At 35.2% G+C, this 17,177-nt stretch overlaps 1 protein-coding gene across 6 annotated transcripts in view; it reads left to right on the top strand.

Moving 5' to 3' along the window:
- The window catches only part of LOC136030681 (uncharacterized), a 152,292-nt gene that overhangs the window by 111,738 nt on the left and 23,377 nt on the right, over nucleotides 1-17,177 (top strand). For all 6 annotated transcript variants that reach the window (XM_065709762.1, XM_065709757.1, XM_065709751.1 and 3 more), the window contains 2 exons: nucleotides 1,979-2,195; nucleotides 12,243-12,454. In XM_065709762.1, coding sequence (XP_065565834.1) covers nucleotides 1,979-2,195; nucleotides 12,243-12,454 — 429 coding nt within the window. The remainder of the gene's footprint in view (nucleotides 1-1,978; nucleotides 2,196-12,242; nucleotides 12,455-17,177) is intronic.

The following is a 17,177-nucleotide window of genomic DNA, read 5'->3' as shown; positions in this document are numbered from 1 at the left end:
CGGTATTTTAGAAAATTGGGGGAAAAATCCCCTAAAAGTCATAGAATCTTAACAAAAATTACACCATCAGATTCAGGGTATCAGAGACCCCTACTGTAGAAATTTCAAGCTCCTATGTACAAAAATGTGGAATTTTGTATTTTTTGCCAGAAGGCAGATCACGGATGCGTGTTTATTTGTTTGTTTGTTTGTTTTTTTTTCCCAGAGGTGATCGTATCGACCCAGTTTTCCTAGAATGTTGCGAGAGGGCTCATTCTAACGGAAATGGAAAGTTCTAGTGCCCTTTTTAAGTGACCAAAATTGGAGGGCACCTAGGCCCCCTCCCACGCTAATTATTTTCCCAAAGTCAGCGGATCAAAATTCTGAGATAACAATTTTATTCAGCGTAGTCGAAAAACCTTATAACTATGTCTTTGTGGACGACTTACTCCCCCACAGTCCCCGTGGGAGGGGTTACAAGTTACAAACTTTGACCAGTGCTTACATATAGTAATGGTTATTGGGAAGTGCACAGGCGTTTTCAGTAGGATTTTTTGGTTGGGGGAGGGGTTGAGAAGAGGGGTATATGCTGGGGGAACTTTCCATCGAGGAATTTGTCATGGGGGAAGAAAATTTCCGTGAAGGGAGCGCAGGATTTACTAGCATTATTCAAAAAAAAAACAATGAAAAAATAAATATGAAAAGTTTTTTTCAGCTGGAAGTAAGGAGCTGCATTAAAACTTAAAACGAACAGAAATTATTACCCATATGAGGGGCTCACCTCCTCCTAATACCTTGCTCTTTACGCTAAAGTATTTTTAGCAACGTCAATTATTTATTCTACGGCTTTTGTGACTCAGGGGTCATTCTTAATGAATTGGGACAAAATCTAAGATTTAGTGTAAAGAGAGAGTTAATGACGAGGGGGCGAACCCTCTCATATATGTAATAAAAACATGAGAATAAGACGTTCTTTACGTAAGCTAATTTATAAGTTACGTATATCTTTTATTAATAAAAAGATTCGTAAAAAATTAAAAGTTCTAGTTGCCTTTTTAATTAGCCAAAAAAAAAAAAAAATATGCAAATTTCGGTTTAATTAATCCTCTGCGGAAAGCCAAGATCAAAACATGCATTGATTCAAAATTGTTCAGAAATTAAAAAAAAAACAAAAAAAAAAACAGTTTTCTTAACTGAAAGTAAGGAGCGACATTAAAACTTAAAACGAACGGAAATTACTCCGTATATGAAATGGGTTGTCTCTTCTGCAATCCCTCGCTCTTTACGCTAAAGCTTTTAATTGTTTTAAAAATTGGAATTATGGCAAAGAGTCAAACTTTAGCGTAAAGAGCGAGGGATTGCGGAGGGGTATACGGAGTAATTTCTGTTTGTTTTAAGTTTTAATGTCGCTCATTACTTTCAGTTGAAAAAACTTGTTGTTTTTTATTTAATTACTGAAAAACACGCCTATCTGCCCTGAGGTTGAGAATATGGACCCTTGACCACGTACCTGAAATGTTCCGTTTTTTAAATTTATGCATTTTTTTCACAGTTCAGCAGTTTTTTTTAGGGATGGTGGTGGCAAATATCCCTCCCCCTGCAATAACTTTCCGTTTTTGTGCCCGCTGCAATGACCAACAACTATCTTTATGTTGTTTCTTTTAGTATTCATCTTTCTTCTTTTTCTTATTTCTAAATCCCTTGCGCAGTGTGTAAGCTATTTTTTGAATAAAACAATGGTCCCACCAGTAGTTTTTGCAACTAAAGAATATACAACAATTTCATCAACCAAGCAAAAACTTCGACTTTTTAAGATGTCCTTCCGCTTTTCAAAGGTATTTGTGCGCATTGTTGCCACTCCTTATCCAAAATAATGCCGTTATTGCCATGTAATCTAAAGATTATTTTTCATTGTTTTTCTATTTATCTATTGAGCGTGAAATAAAATAATGTTGGTTGCTTAATTTCTTCATTATGTGAAATATAATTATTTTTCAAGGCTACGAAAATGAAACCAACTCTGAAAAAATTAACTTTAACGAACGTTTTCATTGGATAAAGCCTGACCAACTAGCAGAAGAATATCAAAGGGCATTAAAGAAGGGCCTCCCGTATCCCATTTTGACCACTGCCGAATACTTAAGTGTTGATGAAGAAGGCTTCACATGGGGAAGAAACTACCGACAAGCTGGCTATTTCACATGTATTATGCTTTGGTATGTATCTATATATATATATATATATATATATATATATATATATATATATATATATATATATATATATATATATATATATATATATATATATATATATATGTATATATATATATATATATATATATATATATATATATATATATATATATATATATATATATATATATATATATATATATATATATATATATATACTCTACTGATGATTTTATTTTGATACAGGTATGGAAGAACATCACCCTCCCAAAATAAAAAAAGCCAGAAGCATAATCCAACTTCTAGGGTTATGGTTTGATTGGTAAAGATAAATAATGGTTCCATATCTGTCATGTTTTTTACGCGTAACAATTTTTTATCCAGAATCTATTTTTTTTTTTAAAAAGATAGTTCTGGGATAATAAGAAATATTTAACTTTTCTTTTATATTAAAATGTATTTGAGCTACTTTTCTTATTTCAAGGCTCAAGAGGACCGTATCGCTAAGAGGGGGAAACGATGGGGAGGCTTTGTCCTATATAGCCTAACTATGGAAAGAATAAACATGTATGCATCGTAAAGTATGGTCAAACTGTCAATCAATATGAACGTTAAGTAAAGAATGACACTTCAAATTGTAGCAAAAACTTTAGAATACTGTGAAAAGTGCTGCAATTTTCATGATTTTTATTCAATCAAATTTAAAAGATACTGAAGAAGAATGTTTGTTTGTTTTTCAAGGACCATCGTGTCGAATCATTGAGTAATTAGTATTTAAGGAGAGCCCATAAAGGAAAATATGAGTTCTAGTGCCCTTGTGAAGTATTAATAGAGAGCACACAATAGCAAGGTGCCGTTTCCAGCCATGCTGTTGAGAAAATTGGACTAAAATACTTTTGGACGAAAATATATGATATATGATCGATTTAAAGCAATCAAAAACTCTTGTCTAAAACATCAGAAATTTCTGGGGATATATAGCTCATATAACGTGGAATGTTAAAGAAAATAATTTGTCAGCTTCGTTTAACAAATCTTTTTCCTTTGGGATTCTTTTATGCAGAACAACACTTAGTTGAATAACAGTTGGGAGGGGGGATGGTCTTTGGAACTTCCTTTGGGTTTTTGGGAGAGGAGGGAGGGGCTGAAATCTAAAAAATTAGATTGTAAGACGTGTATTTTGCTTCTTTTTTTTTTGTTACATCTAGAGGGTAGGTAAGCATACCCTTTAATAAACTTTCAGTTGAAGGAAAATATCAGAGACAACGCTATAGCATAAGATTTTACGCTCTAGCTGCCTATGATGAAAAGCCATAAGATTAAAATGTTTATTATTTATTTTTCCCAGAGACACTTCATATGAAAAAAGTGACCGTACAAACGCTCTCTTTTCTCCAAATGCATCCGATCAAAGTTTTGAAACCAACATTTCAAAACCTATATTCAATTTTCAAATTTTCAAAACCTACATACAATTTCCACCGCAGACAATTGATCCGGACAATTTTCTTTTGGCAATTGGCCCACGGAAAACTCTATCCTAGTGGAAAATTACCCCGACATGATTAAGCAGCCAGCAGCCAAAAGGAGTGTCACAAATAAAAGAACAAAGAAAAGAAGGGATTTAGGAATATTCTACTTATATTCTAAAACATAGGTAGAATATATGGTGTAGAATATTTTATGCATCCATTTTATATTTTCATTTCTTTGATTCTTTTATTTGTGTTTTTTGAGGTCGAGTAATCGTAGCAGGTTAGGATAAAGGGTAAATGAAATAATTTGGAAATATGGAATTATTGGCAACTTTACATGATTTGCCATATAATGGAAGTGCGCAGAGGCACAGGCTGGGACTGCGAAGTACGAGTAATTACGTATCGTGGACTTGATCTGACACTAATACCTATAGTGCACGATACCAATCCTTAATCCAGGGCCGTATCCAGAGGGGTAGGGTGTTTGAACCCCCCGCCTCCCATGTTTATCTGACTCGTAAAAAACGTAACGAAAATGGACATACACAAAATTTTTATGCGATTTTGATATTTTTTCGTATACCCCCCTCCCCATCCCAAATAATAATTGTATAAAACACCCCCCCCCCCAAAAAAAAATCCTGAATGTGGTCCTGCCTTTGTCCTTAAACTTTAAGTCAGAACCAAGTAAATTTAAAATGGAAAGAACTCCTTATTTCAAATAACCAAGTAAATTATTTTCTTCACCTTGATTTTAGTCTGCTATGTAAGTAGTGGGGGCTTAATACCTTTAAAGACACCCATAGCCACTACTCTTTTCTTCCTTTAATGATTTGATGACCAAGAAGTTTAACGGCAACCAGGCGTTATTAATTTTCTTCAAGACGCAGGTGCATGTTACGTAATAGGGACTGTTTTCTAAAAGACGTAGGTGCCTGTTACGTAATTGGGGATGTTTTAATAGGCATGTGCTGATTACTTAAAACCTGTGAGGACCAGAAAAAAAGTTCATGACCCGCTATTGAGGGATCTTCAAGACACCGTGGTCCCTAGCAACCTTTCCACCGGAGGACCCCTTGCAACACTGTTTTCTAAAAGACGTAGGTGCCTGTTATGTAATTGGGGATGTTTTAATAGGCATTTGCTAATTACTTAAAACCTGTGAGGGCCAGAAAAAAAACTTCATGACCCGCTATTAAGGCTTCAAAACACCGGGGTCCCTAGCAACCTTTCCACCGGAGGGCCCCTTGCAACCAATTCAACCAAGGGCCCTAGCAACCATTTTCAATGGGTGGCCTAGCAGTGAATTCCAACAAGGGTTGTAGCAACCAATTCAAACGGGGGGCCTTAGCAGTCAATTTCAACGAGGGCCCTAGCAGTCAGTTCCACGGGAGCCCTAGCAGTCAATTCTGTGGGGGGCCCAGCATCCAATTCTACCGGGGCCCTTGCATATAATGTAACCGTACCTCACAGCAACCAATTCCAACGGGGTCCTAGCATCCAATTCCGACGGGGAGCCCTTGGTAGTCAATTCCAACGGGGGCCCTAGCAGCCAATTCCAACAGGGGGCCCTAGCAGTCAATTCCAACGGGGCCCCAGAAATCGATTCCAACAGGGCCTCTAGCAACTAATTTTATCGGCAAGACGTTTCAAGACATTTCAAGACGTTTTTAAAGACATTTTTCTTACGTTTCTTACGACATTTTCCTCAAAGGCGTTTTTCAAGACATTTCAAGACTTTTTTGAACATTTTTCTTCAAGACTTTTCAAGAAATTTCTGTACGTTTCTTTTCCTAAAGTGTTTTTCAAGATTTCTTTGGTTATCACATAAATGATGAATGTTTACTTATGCTAAGGATGATGCAATATTGCTTGACTTGTTTATTCAGGGTCCGTGGGGGATCCCCACTTGTAACTGAGGAGGGTGTACATGTGGGGTGCTACGTAAAGACAATACACATTTGGGTTGTTACATAATACTTTAAGATATTTCATTTTCGTTCAAGAGGTTTTTTTCAGGGAAACTTTATAATATAAAGATTTTTTCCGCATTAGAGTTCCAAATGGATTTCCTTTCAATGAAATGGAGTCCTAAACAGCTGAACTATGAAATACTTACTAATATTATTATTCAGGTAATACTCTCCATGTTATAACCTCTTCGACGCAAGGAGATTCCCCTGTCCCGCTTACTAGAATGATTAAATGGATTGCATCTTTCCCTATGTCTGCAATAGTTAACATGCAGGGGAGAAAATCGATTGCTATTAATTGGTTACATTTGAATTGCACCTGCTTGTTAAGTAATGCTTTAGAAGATATCAAACAGTTCGTGGTAAAGAACTGTATTAAGGAGCGATCCGGCTCAATAGCAACCGAAACTCTAAAAAACGGAATTTGGATATCAGTAGTTAAATCAAAAGAATCGCATTTTAATGTTGATGTTAGATAAATAAGTCTCATCAAGGAAAAGTCAGTGTTATACTGGATAAAGTAGCCTACATAGAGGTTTATTTCAAGAGATCGGCTTCTAATGCTACCCACTTAGTAAAGCAACTAAAGAAAAAAAAGTTTAAATATGTTAAGACCTGTAACTATGCGGTATAATGAAACGAAAATTAAATTAATTGGCCCTTCATTAGATCTGACTAGCATATCAAACAATTCGTGGTAACGAACTGCAGCAAGGAGCGACCCGGCTCCATAGTAACCGAAACTCTAAAAAATAGAATTCTGGTACCAATAGTTACATCAAAAGATTTGTATTTTAATGCTGATTTTAAATATATAAAATTCATCAAGTTTAGTTTTACCCATCAAAAGCTACGAGCCAGAGAAAATTTGTCTTATTTTAGAAAATAGGGAGAAACACCCCTTAAAAGTCATAGAATCTTAACCAAAATCACACTATCAGATTCAGCGTATCAGAGAATCCTACTGTAGAAGTTTCAAGCTCTTATCTACAAAAATGTAGAATTTTGTATTTTTGGCCAGAAGGCAGATCGCGGATGCGTGTTCATTTGTTTTTTGTTGTTGTTTTTTTTTGTTTTTTTCCTAGTGGTGATCATATCGACCCAGTGGTCCTAGAATGTTGCGAGAGGGCTCATTCTAACGGAAATTAAAAGCTCTAGTGCCCTTTTCAAGTAACCGGATCAAAATTTTGAGATAGCCATTCTGTTCAGCTTAGTCGAAAACCTAATAACTATATCTTTGGAGACAATTTAATCCCCCTAGGTCTCTAGGGGAGGGGCTGCAAGTTACAAACATTGACCATTGTTTACGTATAGTAACGGTTATTATGACGTTTATTGACGTTCTCAGGGGGACTTTTTCGCGTTGGGGTAGGAAGGGGTCGGTGGAGGGGGTTACGTGGGAGGATCTTTCCATGGAGGAATTTATCATGAGGGTATAGGTAACCAATATCCATTGTTTTTTTATAACATTTTGTAAGGTCATTTTTAATTAAATTTGTGTAAAGAGCATTTAGTGACCTTACAAAATGTTATAAAAAATCAATAGATATTAACACAGAACCTGTCACAAATAGACATATGACATCAGCAGCCAAGCAAGCAAGATTGGCATTAAAAACGTGTTTTTAAATCATTCTCTTTCATTTCAATGAATTGCCTCGTTTCATCACAATTTATTTATTAGTCTTGGTATATATATATATATATATATATATATATATATATATATATATATATATATATATATATATATATATATCCTCTTTCACTAATTTCTGAAATGCACACGTCCGTATTGATTGTCACCTTATACTTAGCAATGAGCCAGTAGTAATATAAATATGATCAAGAACATGAAATCCTGGGCTTGAGCAAAATTGTCACATTTCGCACTATACTGTAAATTGTCTCTGTACTTCATTTTTGTCCATCTTGTTCTACGCATCATATATGCGTATCAAACGATTCGTGGTAAACAACTGTAGTAAGGAGCAACCCGGCTCAATAGTAACCGAAACTCTGATAAATGGAATTTTGATATCAATAGTTACATCACAAGAATTGCATTTTCATGTTGATCTTAAATATTAGTCTTACCCATCAAACGTTACAAGCCTGAGAAAATTTGCCTTATTTTGGAAAATAATGGAAACACTCCTAAAAGTCAAAGAATCTTAACGAAAATCACATCATCAGATTCAGTGTATCAGAGAATCCTACGGTAGAAGTCTCAAGTTCATATCTACAAAAATGTGGAATTTTGTATTTTTGCCAGAACACTGATCACAGATGCGTGTTTATTCGGTTGCTTTTTTTTTCAGGGGTGATTGTATCGACCCAGTGGTCCTGAAATGTCACAAGATGACTCATTCTAACGGATATTAAAAGTTCTAGTGCTCTTTTAAAGTACCAAAAAATTGGAGGGCACTTAGCCCCCTCCCACGCTCATTTTTTTCCCGAAGTCACAGGATTAAAATTTTGAGATAGCCATTTGTTCCGCATAGTAGCAAAACCTAATAATTATGTCTTTCGGGACGACTTAATCCCCCCCAGTCCCCGGGGGAGGGCTTGCAAGTTGCAAACTTCGACCATTGTTTACATATATTAATGGTTATTGGAAAGTGTACAGACGTTTTCAGGGGGACTTTTTCGCGTTGAGGGTGGGGGGTTGATAAAAGCTAAAAATAAAATCTCTCCTTCCACAAAATCCATCTCTGACCAGAATACCCCGAACAAATCTCTAGTTTCTATGGATTTTTTGTAATGTGACCTCCTATGTGTATCTCAGACAATGCTTTCCAAGCTGCGCTTCAGTCTACTGAGGTATATACCTCCATTTTTCCCCTTCTAAAGAACACTTAACTTTGACGAACAGGGAGAACTTTGTGTTCTTCGTCATTTTATAGCTTCTATAGTTTAGGGCTAGCATATTAATCAATTGTTAATCAAACAATTCGTGGTAAAAAACAGTAAGTAAGGAGTGATCCGGCTCAATAGTAACCGAAACTCTGAAAAACGGAATTTTGATACCAATGAATATATCAAAAGAATTGGCTTATAATGCTGGTTCCAAATATTTAAGATTCATAAAGTTTAGTCTTACCCATCAAGAGAGATTATTCTTACCCATCGAGAGAATTCGCCTGATTTTGAAAGAAACAGGGAAACACCCCCCTAAAAGCTAAAGAATCTTAATGAAAATCACACAATCAGATTCAGGGTATCAGAGAACCCTACTATAGAGGTTTTAAGAAATTTGTATTGTTTGCCAGAAGAAAGATTACGGATGCGTGTTTTTTTTCACGGGTTATCTTATTGGCCCAGTTTTCCTATAATATTGGAAGAGGGGTCTTTAGAACTGAAATTAAAAGTTAAACTGTCATTTTAAGTGACCAAAAAGATTAGAGTGCAACTAGACCCCCTCCCACACCCTTTTTCCCAAAACCGTACAGTAAAAGTTTTTGAAAAAGCTATTTTGTTCAGCATCGTTGAAAGGACGAAGAACTATGCCTTTGGAGATAACACGGCCTGGTGAAAGGTCTTTAAGTTATAAAATTTGCCCAGGTGAGATGTGGGGACGAATTTTCTGCTAGGAGGATTTTCCAAGAGAAGGGAAGTTTCAAGGGAGTGAACTTTTCAAGGGAAATTTACCAGAATTCCTATACAAAATTCTTCTTATGTCTTGCAAGAGAAATTGTTCGGGATAAATTTTCACCAGCATTGAATTGTATAGAGAATATATTCGTGGGGAGGCTTGATTTTTCCCTGGAGGTGGAACCAGAAATTAAATAAAAAACGAGTTTTTTCAACCGAAAGTAAGGAGCAACATTAAAGCTCAAAACGAACAGAAATTATGGGTATATGAGGGGGGTTTTCCCCCTCCTCAACACCTCACTCTTTACGCTAAAATTTAAATTTTCTTCCAATTCTTTAAGAACGACTCCTGAAACACAAAGCTCGTTTCATTGAAACATTCAGAAGCTTTTTATTTTTAAGTTATTTATTTATTAGTTATATATATTTATTAATTATTGTATTTATTATTATTAGTTATTTATTATTTATGATTATTTAGTTATTTATTTTTAAGTTATTAAAAAACTTCAGTGTGAAAAGCGAGGTATTGAGGAGGGAGCAACCCCCTCATATACGCAACAATTTCTTTTCGTTTTAAGTTTTAATATTGCTCCTTTCTCTTAGTTCAAAAAACTTGTTTTTCTCATTTAATGTCTATAAAGGTTCAAGCCTTAAAGATTGCCGGCTGTTTCCTCACATGGGGTAAAAAATGGAATAATGTTCGAAAAATTATGCTATGTCAATATTAGGCTTCAAAACATCCCTACCCACTTGGCCATTAAGTACTGGATAGGCAGAGTCCTCAAAGGGGGGAAAGGGAGTTCTTGCCCCCTGAGCCTTCCTGGGAGACTGAAGATATCCCAGACGAGCTAGTTTTTTTTAATATCAGGAAATGAATGGCGCTAACATCAAGAAATCATTCAATCACAATACCATCAATCTTTTAAATTTTCTTTTGGTACAAAATTGTTCATTTCAGTCCCGTGGGAAAAGATGAGTGGATGTCCTTGGTTTGTAGCCTAGACCACAAGTAAAAGGCAGTCGATCTTTATTTTTCCAATTTTTGTTTTTTTTTTCTTTACGCGCCTTATAAATCGATCAATATTATCTGCTCTGATTTTAAATACATTTGGAATTCAATTAAAGAAAACTCTAGATGTTTGGATTTACAACGTATCTTGGGAATTAAATGGAATAAGTTAAATTAATAGATTAATTTAGAGTCTGAATTGTCGCCTGAAAAGGTTTTATCTAGCTCATTCCCCATTTCTAAGGCTTAAAGTTGCATAGAAGACGTTTCTGTAATATTAGAAATTGATTTAGAAGTGTTTTTGATTTTCGATTTACTCTTTGCTTAGTAGCAGCTGCTGTTGCGACCATAATAACAATATATCAGGTAATCTTCAAGCTTTAAGTGGTGAAGCATGTGTTCCCTAGCAATGGATGGTCTTCCCTGTCAAATATTAAATAAAAAAAACAAGTTTTTTTTAACTGAAAGTAAGGTGCGACATTAAAACTTAAAACGAACAGAAATTACTTCGTATGTGAAAGGGGCTGCTTCCTAATCAACTCCCCGCTCTTTACGCTAAAGTTTGACTCTTTCTCTCAACTCTTCTTTTTAAAACAGTAAAAAACTTTAGTGTAAAGAGCGGGGCGTTGGTGAGGTTGCAGCCCCTTTCATATGCGAAGTAATTTCTGTTCGTTTTAAGTTTTGATGTCGCTCCTTACTTTCAGTTAAAAATACCTTTTTTTTTATTTAATTTCTGACCGTTTTTGAATCAATGCATGTTTTGATTTTGGCTCTCCGCTGAGGAATAATTAAAACGAAATTTGCATATTTACTTTTTTTGGCTAAATGGCTTTCTCATAGTTTTGATCGAATGAATTTGAGAAAAAAAGCGGGGGAGGAAGCCTAGTTGCCCTTCGATTTTTTGGTTACTTAAAAAGGCAACTAGAACTTTCAATTTTTTACGAATGTTTTTATTGATAAAAGACATACGTAACTTATACATTAGCTTACGTAACGAACTTTTGTATTCTCATGTTTTTATTACATATATGAGGGGGTTCACCCCCTCGTAAGTACCTCGCTCTTTACACTAAAGCTTAAATTTTTTCCCAATTCATTGAGAATGACCCCTGAATCACAAAAGCCGTAGAATAAATAGTTGAAATTACTAAAAATACTTTAGCGTAAAGAGCGAGGTATTAGGAGGAGGTGAGCCCCTCATATGCGTAATAATTTCTGTTCGTTTTAAGTTTTAATGCTGCTCCTTACTTCCAGCTGAAAAAACTTTTTCATATTTTTTTTTCATTGTTTTATTTTTAAATAATGCTAGAAAATCCTGCACTCCCTTCATGGAAATTTTCTTTCCCCATGACAAATTTTCCATTTCCCAAAGAAAGTTCCCCCAACATATCCCCCTCTTCTCAGCCCCTCCCCCAACCAAAAAATCCCTCTGAAAACGTCTTTACACTTCCCAATAACCATATGTAAGCACTGGTCAAAGTTTGTAATTTGTACTTGTTGATCTTTTTTTAATGATATATTGGTTAACTAACCGCAGCCTAATAATAATTTTAAATGTAATATGAATACAAGACTTCAAAGCCTACTTAAAATCTCCCTGTTTCTTTTACGGCCAATTGTAACTATTCTGCCATCAAAAGCACGCTTTCACCTTTTTTTGGTGCAAAATTAATGCACTTTATGTCTGACTGTATCCAGGGTCTTGAATATCCTTTTTGAAAACGCAGCAAATTTATTTGGCAAAAATTTGCCTAATTTTCCGCTAAATTGTTAAAGATAATAATATTTTGACTTTCTTTGTTCTTTTAAACGGGAACAAAAATAAATAAAATTAAAAATCGAGATTTACACCACCAAATGAAATAGTTCAGCCCACAGGTTCCTACGACAAGCATTTAGGGATTTTTTTTTCTGCGTATTTTTTTTTGACAATCGATTTTATTTTTACAGAATAATTTTTCTATAGTCCATCGAATAGTGTCTTCTTTTTTTCATAATTTTTGTATTTTAGGTCTGGATTCGCGTCCTGGTGTCTTATGAATATACTGCTAATTGTTGTCCCTCGTTACGGTGCTTATGGAATGGTGTTTACCGGTGTTCAAATGGTCGTTGCAAATCTTGTGTATTATGTTTTACTCCCAAAATTTGACTTGGTTATTCATATTGAGGGATCAACGCTAAATTTTTATCTTGGCTGGTGCTTTTGGCTGAACTTTTCTGCAGGTAAGTATGAAAACGGTGTGTTTTCAAATCAAAAACTATCTAAGATTAACTCCTTTCAATTTTTCCATGCTCCCTTATCCCAATGATAAAATTCTGCTAAAGATAACATTATACTTCCTTCTAGCATGTACGCAGGCGGGGGGGGGGGGGCTTTGCCCCCTTCCTCCTGAAATCTGGGTATGTTTACGATTATGTCATAAAGTCAAGCGTGAATCTGACAAACTTTCAGATCAAAAGCCAAGATAAGATTAATGTCTTTCTGTTTTCCTCATGCTCCCGGCTCTCAAGGCTTACATCTCATTTTTCCTTAGTAAAGGTGATTCAGATATCAGTTTATTTTTCCTCTGGCACGTATATAGAGCTGTGGCTTTTGGGCCCTCGTCCCCTTGAAACGTTAAGATAACTACGTTTTAAAAAATAATTTATTATTCATCTTTATATAGTTGTTCTATTTTGTAAAAATTTTTTGAAGTTTTCAGGCTTCAAACAAGCTCCAGATTACATCCTACTTTCCATATGTCAAAGAAGGAAAGGTCTCAAAAAAGGGGGACAAATTTACAAAAACAGTGGGAAAACGAAGTGAATTAATATAGTGATATTGAGTAGTATGGCCGTTGGCACTATTGAAGTAACACAAGGAAGTCACGCCTGAGGCTCTAAAAGATCATACCCTAAACCTCATCAACATAACCGAATTAGCACAAAATTTGCATAACCGTTTTACCTAGCAACCAGATCTGGTCTTGAACCTTCTCTATACTCCGGAGATAAGACTCCTAAGGATATAAAGATTGCCTATATTTGGGTCATTGACCTGCTTACATAATCATACTACAAGCTGTACCTGTTTGCCTGAGCGATTGTCTGCTCTCTCTCTCTCTCTGTTTTCTGGTCTCTCTGTCGACAAAGAGTGAAAAGTAGGGAGAGAGGGAAAAATCCAGCTCATCTTCTTAGTCTTTGGTAGAAGCCCTCTTAAACTAACTCAGACTCTAATATACCCCCTATGAGTCCACTAGTAGTATCGGAATCTTTGAAAATTCCTTTTCTTTCATCTCTGACTTTTTAATAAACATTCTAAACGTTCGACTTGCTAGCGTACCCTGAAAAATAATGGAAACATAACAAAGAAATGCATAAAATATTTTAATTGAAATAACGGAATGTAGAATATCATCATAAAAACAAAAATGAAGTCCCTTCCATAAAATATTTCATTATGTTTTCTCTTGACATGGCGCTTATTCAATTTTCGGGTCATACACGGGTTTTAACATTAGTCTCAGCTGCTGTTGCATCACACATTTCATCATTCGTACAATTGGGTCATTGACTATATCTTGTCGGTATACTATCAATGGTAGTAATAATGTTCAAATGTGTGTTTTTTTCAGCAGTTCATCTTTATATCCCGTTGATATAATGTATGCCATTGCCATTTTTATTATGCTTTTGATTTCACTGTCTGTTACCTCATTATTTTGCATAGTTCGCAGTTTTGGCACATTGACATGATATGTATTATGACATTGGTGCAGCAGTAGGTATTTCTTATTTCCTTTGCTTTCATTTGAATGCCAATACCAGAAAGATGGCGATAGGATCTGTCAATGGGTGACGTGTTGCCGGAACCATAAGCAAGAAGTTGACCCTCATCGCTAACTTTTAGTTTGAGGCTTGCATTATCTTTGAGCACTAACTTCTCTGGAAAGTATCCCTCAAGAAAGTATCCCTCTAAAAAAATGTCATAGCAATTGTTTCATTGGCGAACATGGCTTCGCCGTTTTACTATACTCAAGCGTGTGATAAGACCAATTTCATTCAATCCAAATAAAAAAAAATTATCCAAATAATTAAATCATCAAAACGCATATTTCAACTTTATTTGTTAATCATGTTCAGACAGGAATGTGATGCAAATGAGATGGTGGCTGGATTATGCTAATGATGTATCTCTCTTGTAGTATGTAGATAACTTTGGCTCTATCGGAACATATTTATAATTATCAAAAGCATTTATCTTGTTTGAAAATGTTTCTTTGGTTTCTAGGGACCATGGTTTAAAGCAAATTTTCAAGGGAACAATCGAAATTTAAAAAAAAAAATATTCAAGAATAATTCCATAAAAAGATATACAGGTGAATTTGGATTGAGTTCAATTTATGATAATTTACTGAGGTCAAATAAAGCAAATCTCGGCTCACCTATGAGCTATGACCTCTGTTTACCTGATATGTCAGATAAATCTAACGAACCGAAACCGAAAAGGTCAAGGAGATTTGCTTCCGCTGTTTCATTAAAAAAAATAAGAGCAATAAACTATATGTAATTAGTTTATTGGGTATATTTTTTTTGTTTTTATTGATGTCTTTTAGTTTTACTGCTGATGATGAACACTGTATTTGTGTTCGAAACATCCAGTTAAAAATTTTATATTTGTTCATTGTCGATTAAAAGGTTTCATCGCTATTTTGAACTGTTATACCTGTAGTATGATTATGTAAGTACGTCAATGACCCAAATATAGGCAATATTTATATCCTTGGGGGTCCTACCTCTGCAGTATAGGGAAGGTCCATGACCCGGTCTGGTTGCTAGGTAAACCTATTGTGAAAATTTTGTGCTAATTCGGTTATGCTAACGAGTTTTAGGGCCTCATTACGATCTTTTACAGCCTCAGGCGTGACTTGTGTGTGTTACTTCAGGGGTGCGTATGGTCATACTACTATATTGCTGGCGCATCTTGCCGCGTCCAAAACGAAAAGGTGTTTTCCACAATTTCATGACTTTACAGATGAGCCAAATAAAGTTTTTTTTATTTTTTCCATGGGAGCAGTTGGTTGTTTAAGGACTTAAGCAAGCTGAAAACCGTAAAACATTAGTATGTTCACATGACTTCATTTTAGTATAAAGTGCCTAAATTTATGCTGGACAGTCTTTGGGCTTGAAGGGCAAAATCATTTTTCCCTGTCAGTTTTTTGGAAAGGATTCGGATACAAATTGCCTTCATCCCCCTCCCTCTAAAAATTTGGTACCGATAGCCGCTGGGCTATTGGTACCCCCTCGGGCGTTGTAGTCACCTTCCTTCTTTAAATGAAAATATGCCTTGCTGGTTTTACCAGGTTTTTTCAGGCCTCACTCGGCAGCATCTGAACAAAGGCTTTGCATGATGGTCTCTCAAGAAGGTCGGTCTTGTGCCGAAGTTCGCAGATCTACTCCCTTCTCAACACACCCATCTTTTGTTCCCAATCCTTTAAAAACGACTGGTCCAGTGTAGGATAGGCTAGGGTACGAGCTAGACCCTTAAAGTCTAAACCGGCGGTGCTGTTTTTTTTTTAATGTACACAATTTTTCTTTTTTTATGTTAAAGAAATGTTATTAATTTTTTAAACATGAATTTTTATTTTCGTTACTTTAGATTTTAATGCTATTTTCCTTGCTTGTTTCGAACAGTGTTATTTATTTATTTTGCTCTTCTTCTGTTTTGGTTGTTTGGAAGCGCCAATAGATAGTCTCCACGCAATACCTGGCCCTGCGGCTGTTGCGATGGGACTCCAGGTCCCGTATTGTGGGATCGATACTGCTGTGTCACCACAGGGCTATTATTTTTATGTTTCATTATTATAGTCTACCTGAATAAGCCTTCTACCGTGTTTGTTTTTTTGTTTTGTTTTTTTTTTCGTTATTTTGATTTATAATTAATTTATGATGATTAACTAATGTAATCATTTTACTATTATATTGTCGTTTGGTCTTATTGTCACTACTGCTGTGATTACTGTTTTGAAATGGAGGAAAACATACGTTTTCTTTTCACCGAAATTCAGTGACTTCATTAGCGGTTTTATAACATACCATGAAAAAAAATTAGGAATTTACTTTCAGATTTTCGTGCGTATTTAATTATATCGAGCATTGATCTTTTCAAGTTCGTTGCCTTCACGGCTGAATGTTAGACAAAGCATAAACCGGGCGATGATAAATAACCTGGCATTTGCATTCAATGGCAATAAAATGAAATAGAAGAAGTATAACAAAAAGAAGAATTGAAGCGAAATACAAAAATAGACACATTTTGAAAATATAAAGGTAGTTAAAATCAGCAACAATGGCAGACATAAATTTCTATTAAGCAAAAATATTGAAAAAAGCAGCGATAGATACAAATCTGCAAATTTCGTATCTGTAAACGTATTGATTTGCAAAGGTATTAAAAACTTTCAGATTCCCATGAATCACCATTAAGTAAAGGTATTAGGAAGCAACATAGAAAAATAGAAAATGTGGAGATAGAATGATAGAATCTTGTTTATCCTTAACCAGTTTCAATCAGTTCGTGGGCCGAGGGAAGCCCAATATAAGACAAAATGTTGAAATTTTCTTTTTTTGAGTTAAAAACTTATATCTTGAACTCCATGAGCCAAGAAAATCCCAATGCACAAGACAAACTAGAGGGGAAACTAAAGCCTCCTTCGTCTAAAATAAAGGCTAAAGATATTCCAGATTTTCATGCGTATTTAATTATCGAGCATTGATCTTTCCAAGTTCGTTGCCTTCACGGCTAGATTTTAGACAAAGCAAAAGTCTAGGCGTTGATGGAAATATTTATTGAGTAATAATAACAAGAATTAAATATATTTTTATTCTTACATCACCTTGAAGAGTTTTGAGGTACAAAAATCTTAGAGTTGGGGGTGGTTAAATCAGGCCGTATTCACTATTCTTA

This window comes from Artemia franciscana, chromosome 1 (genome assembly GCF_032884065.1).
Source record: "Artemia franciscana chromosome 1, ASM3288406v1, whole genome shotgun sequence".
Lineage (NCBI taxonomy): Eukaryota > Metazoa > Arthropoda > Branchiopoda > Anostraca > Artemiidae > Artemia > Artemia franciscana.
The sequence above is the reverse complement of the archived record's forward strand: the minus strand, read 5'-3'. Positions and strand labels throughout refer to the sequence as shown.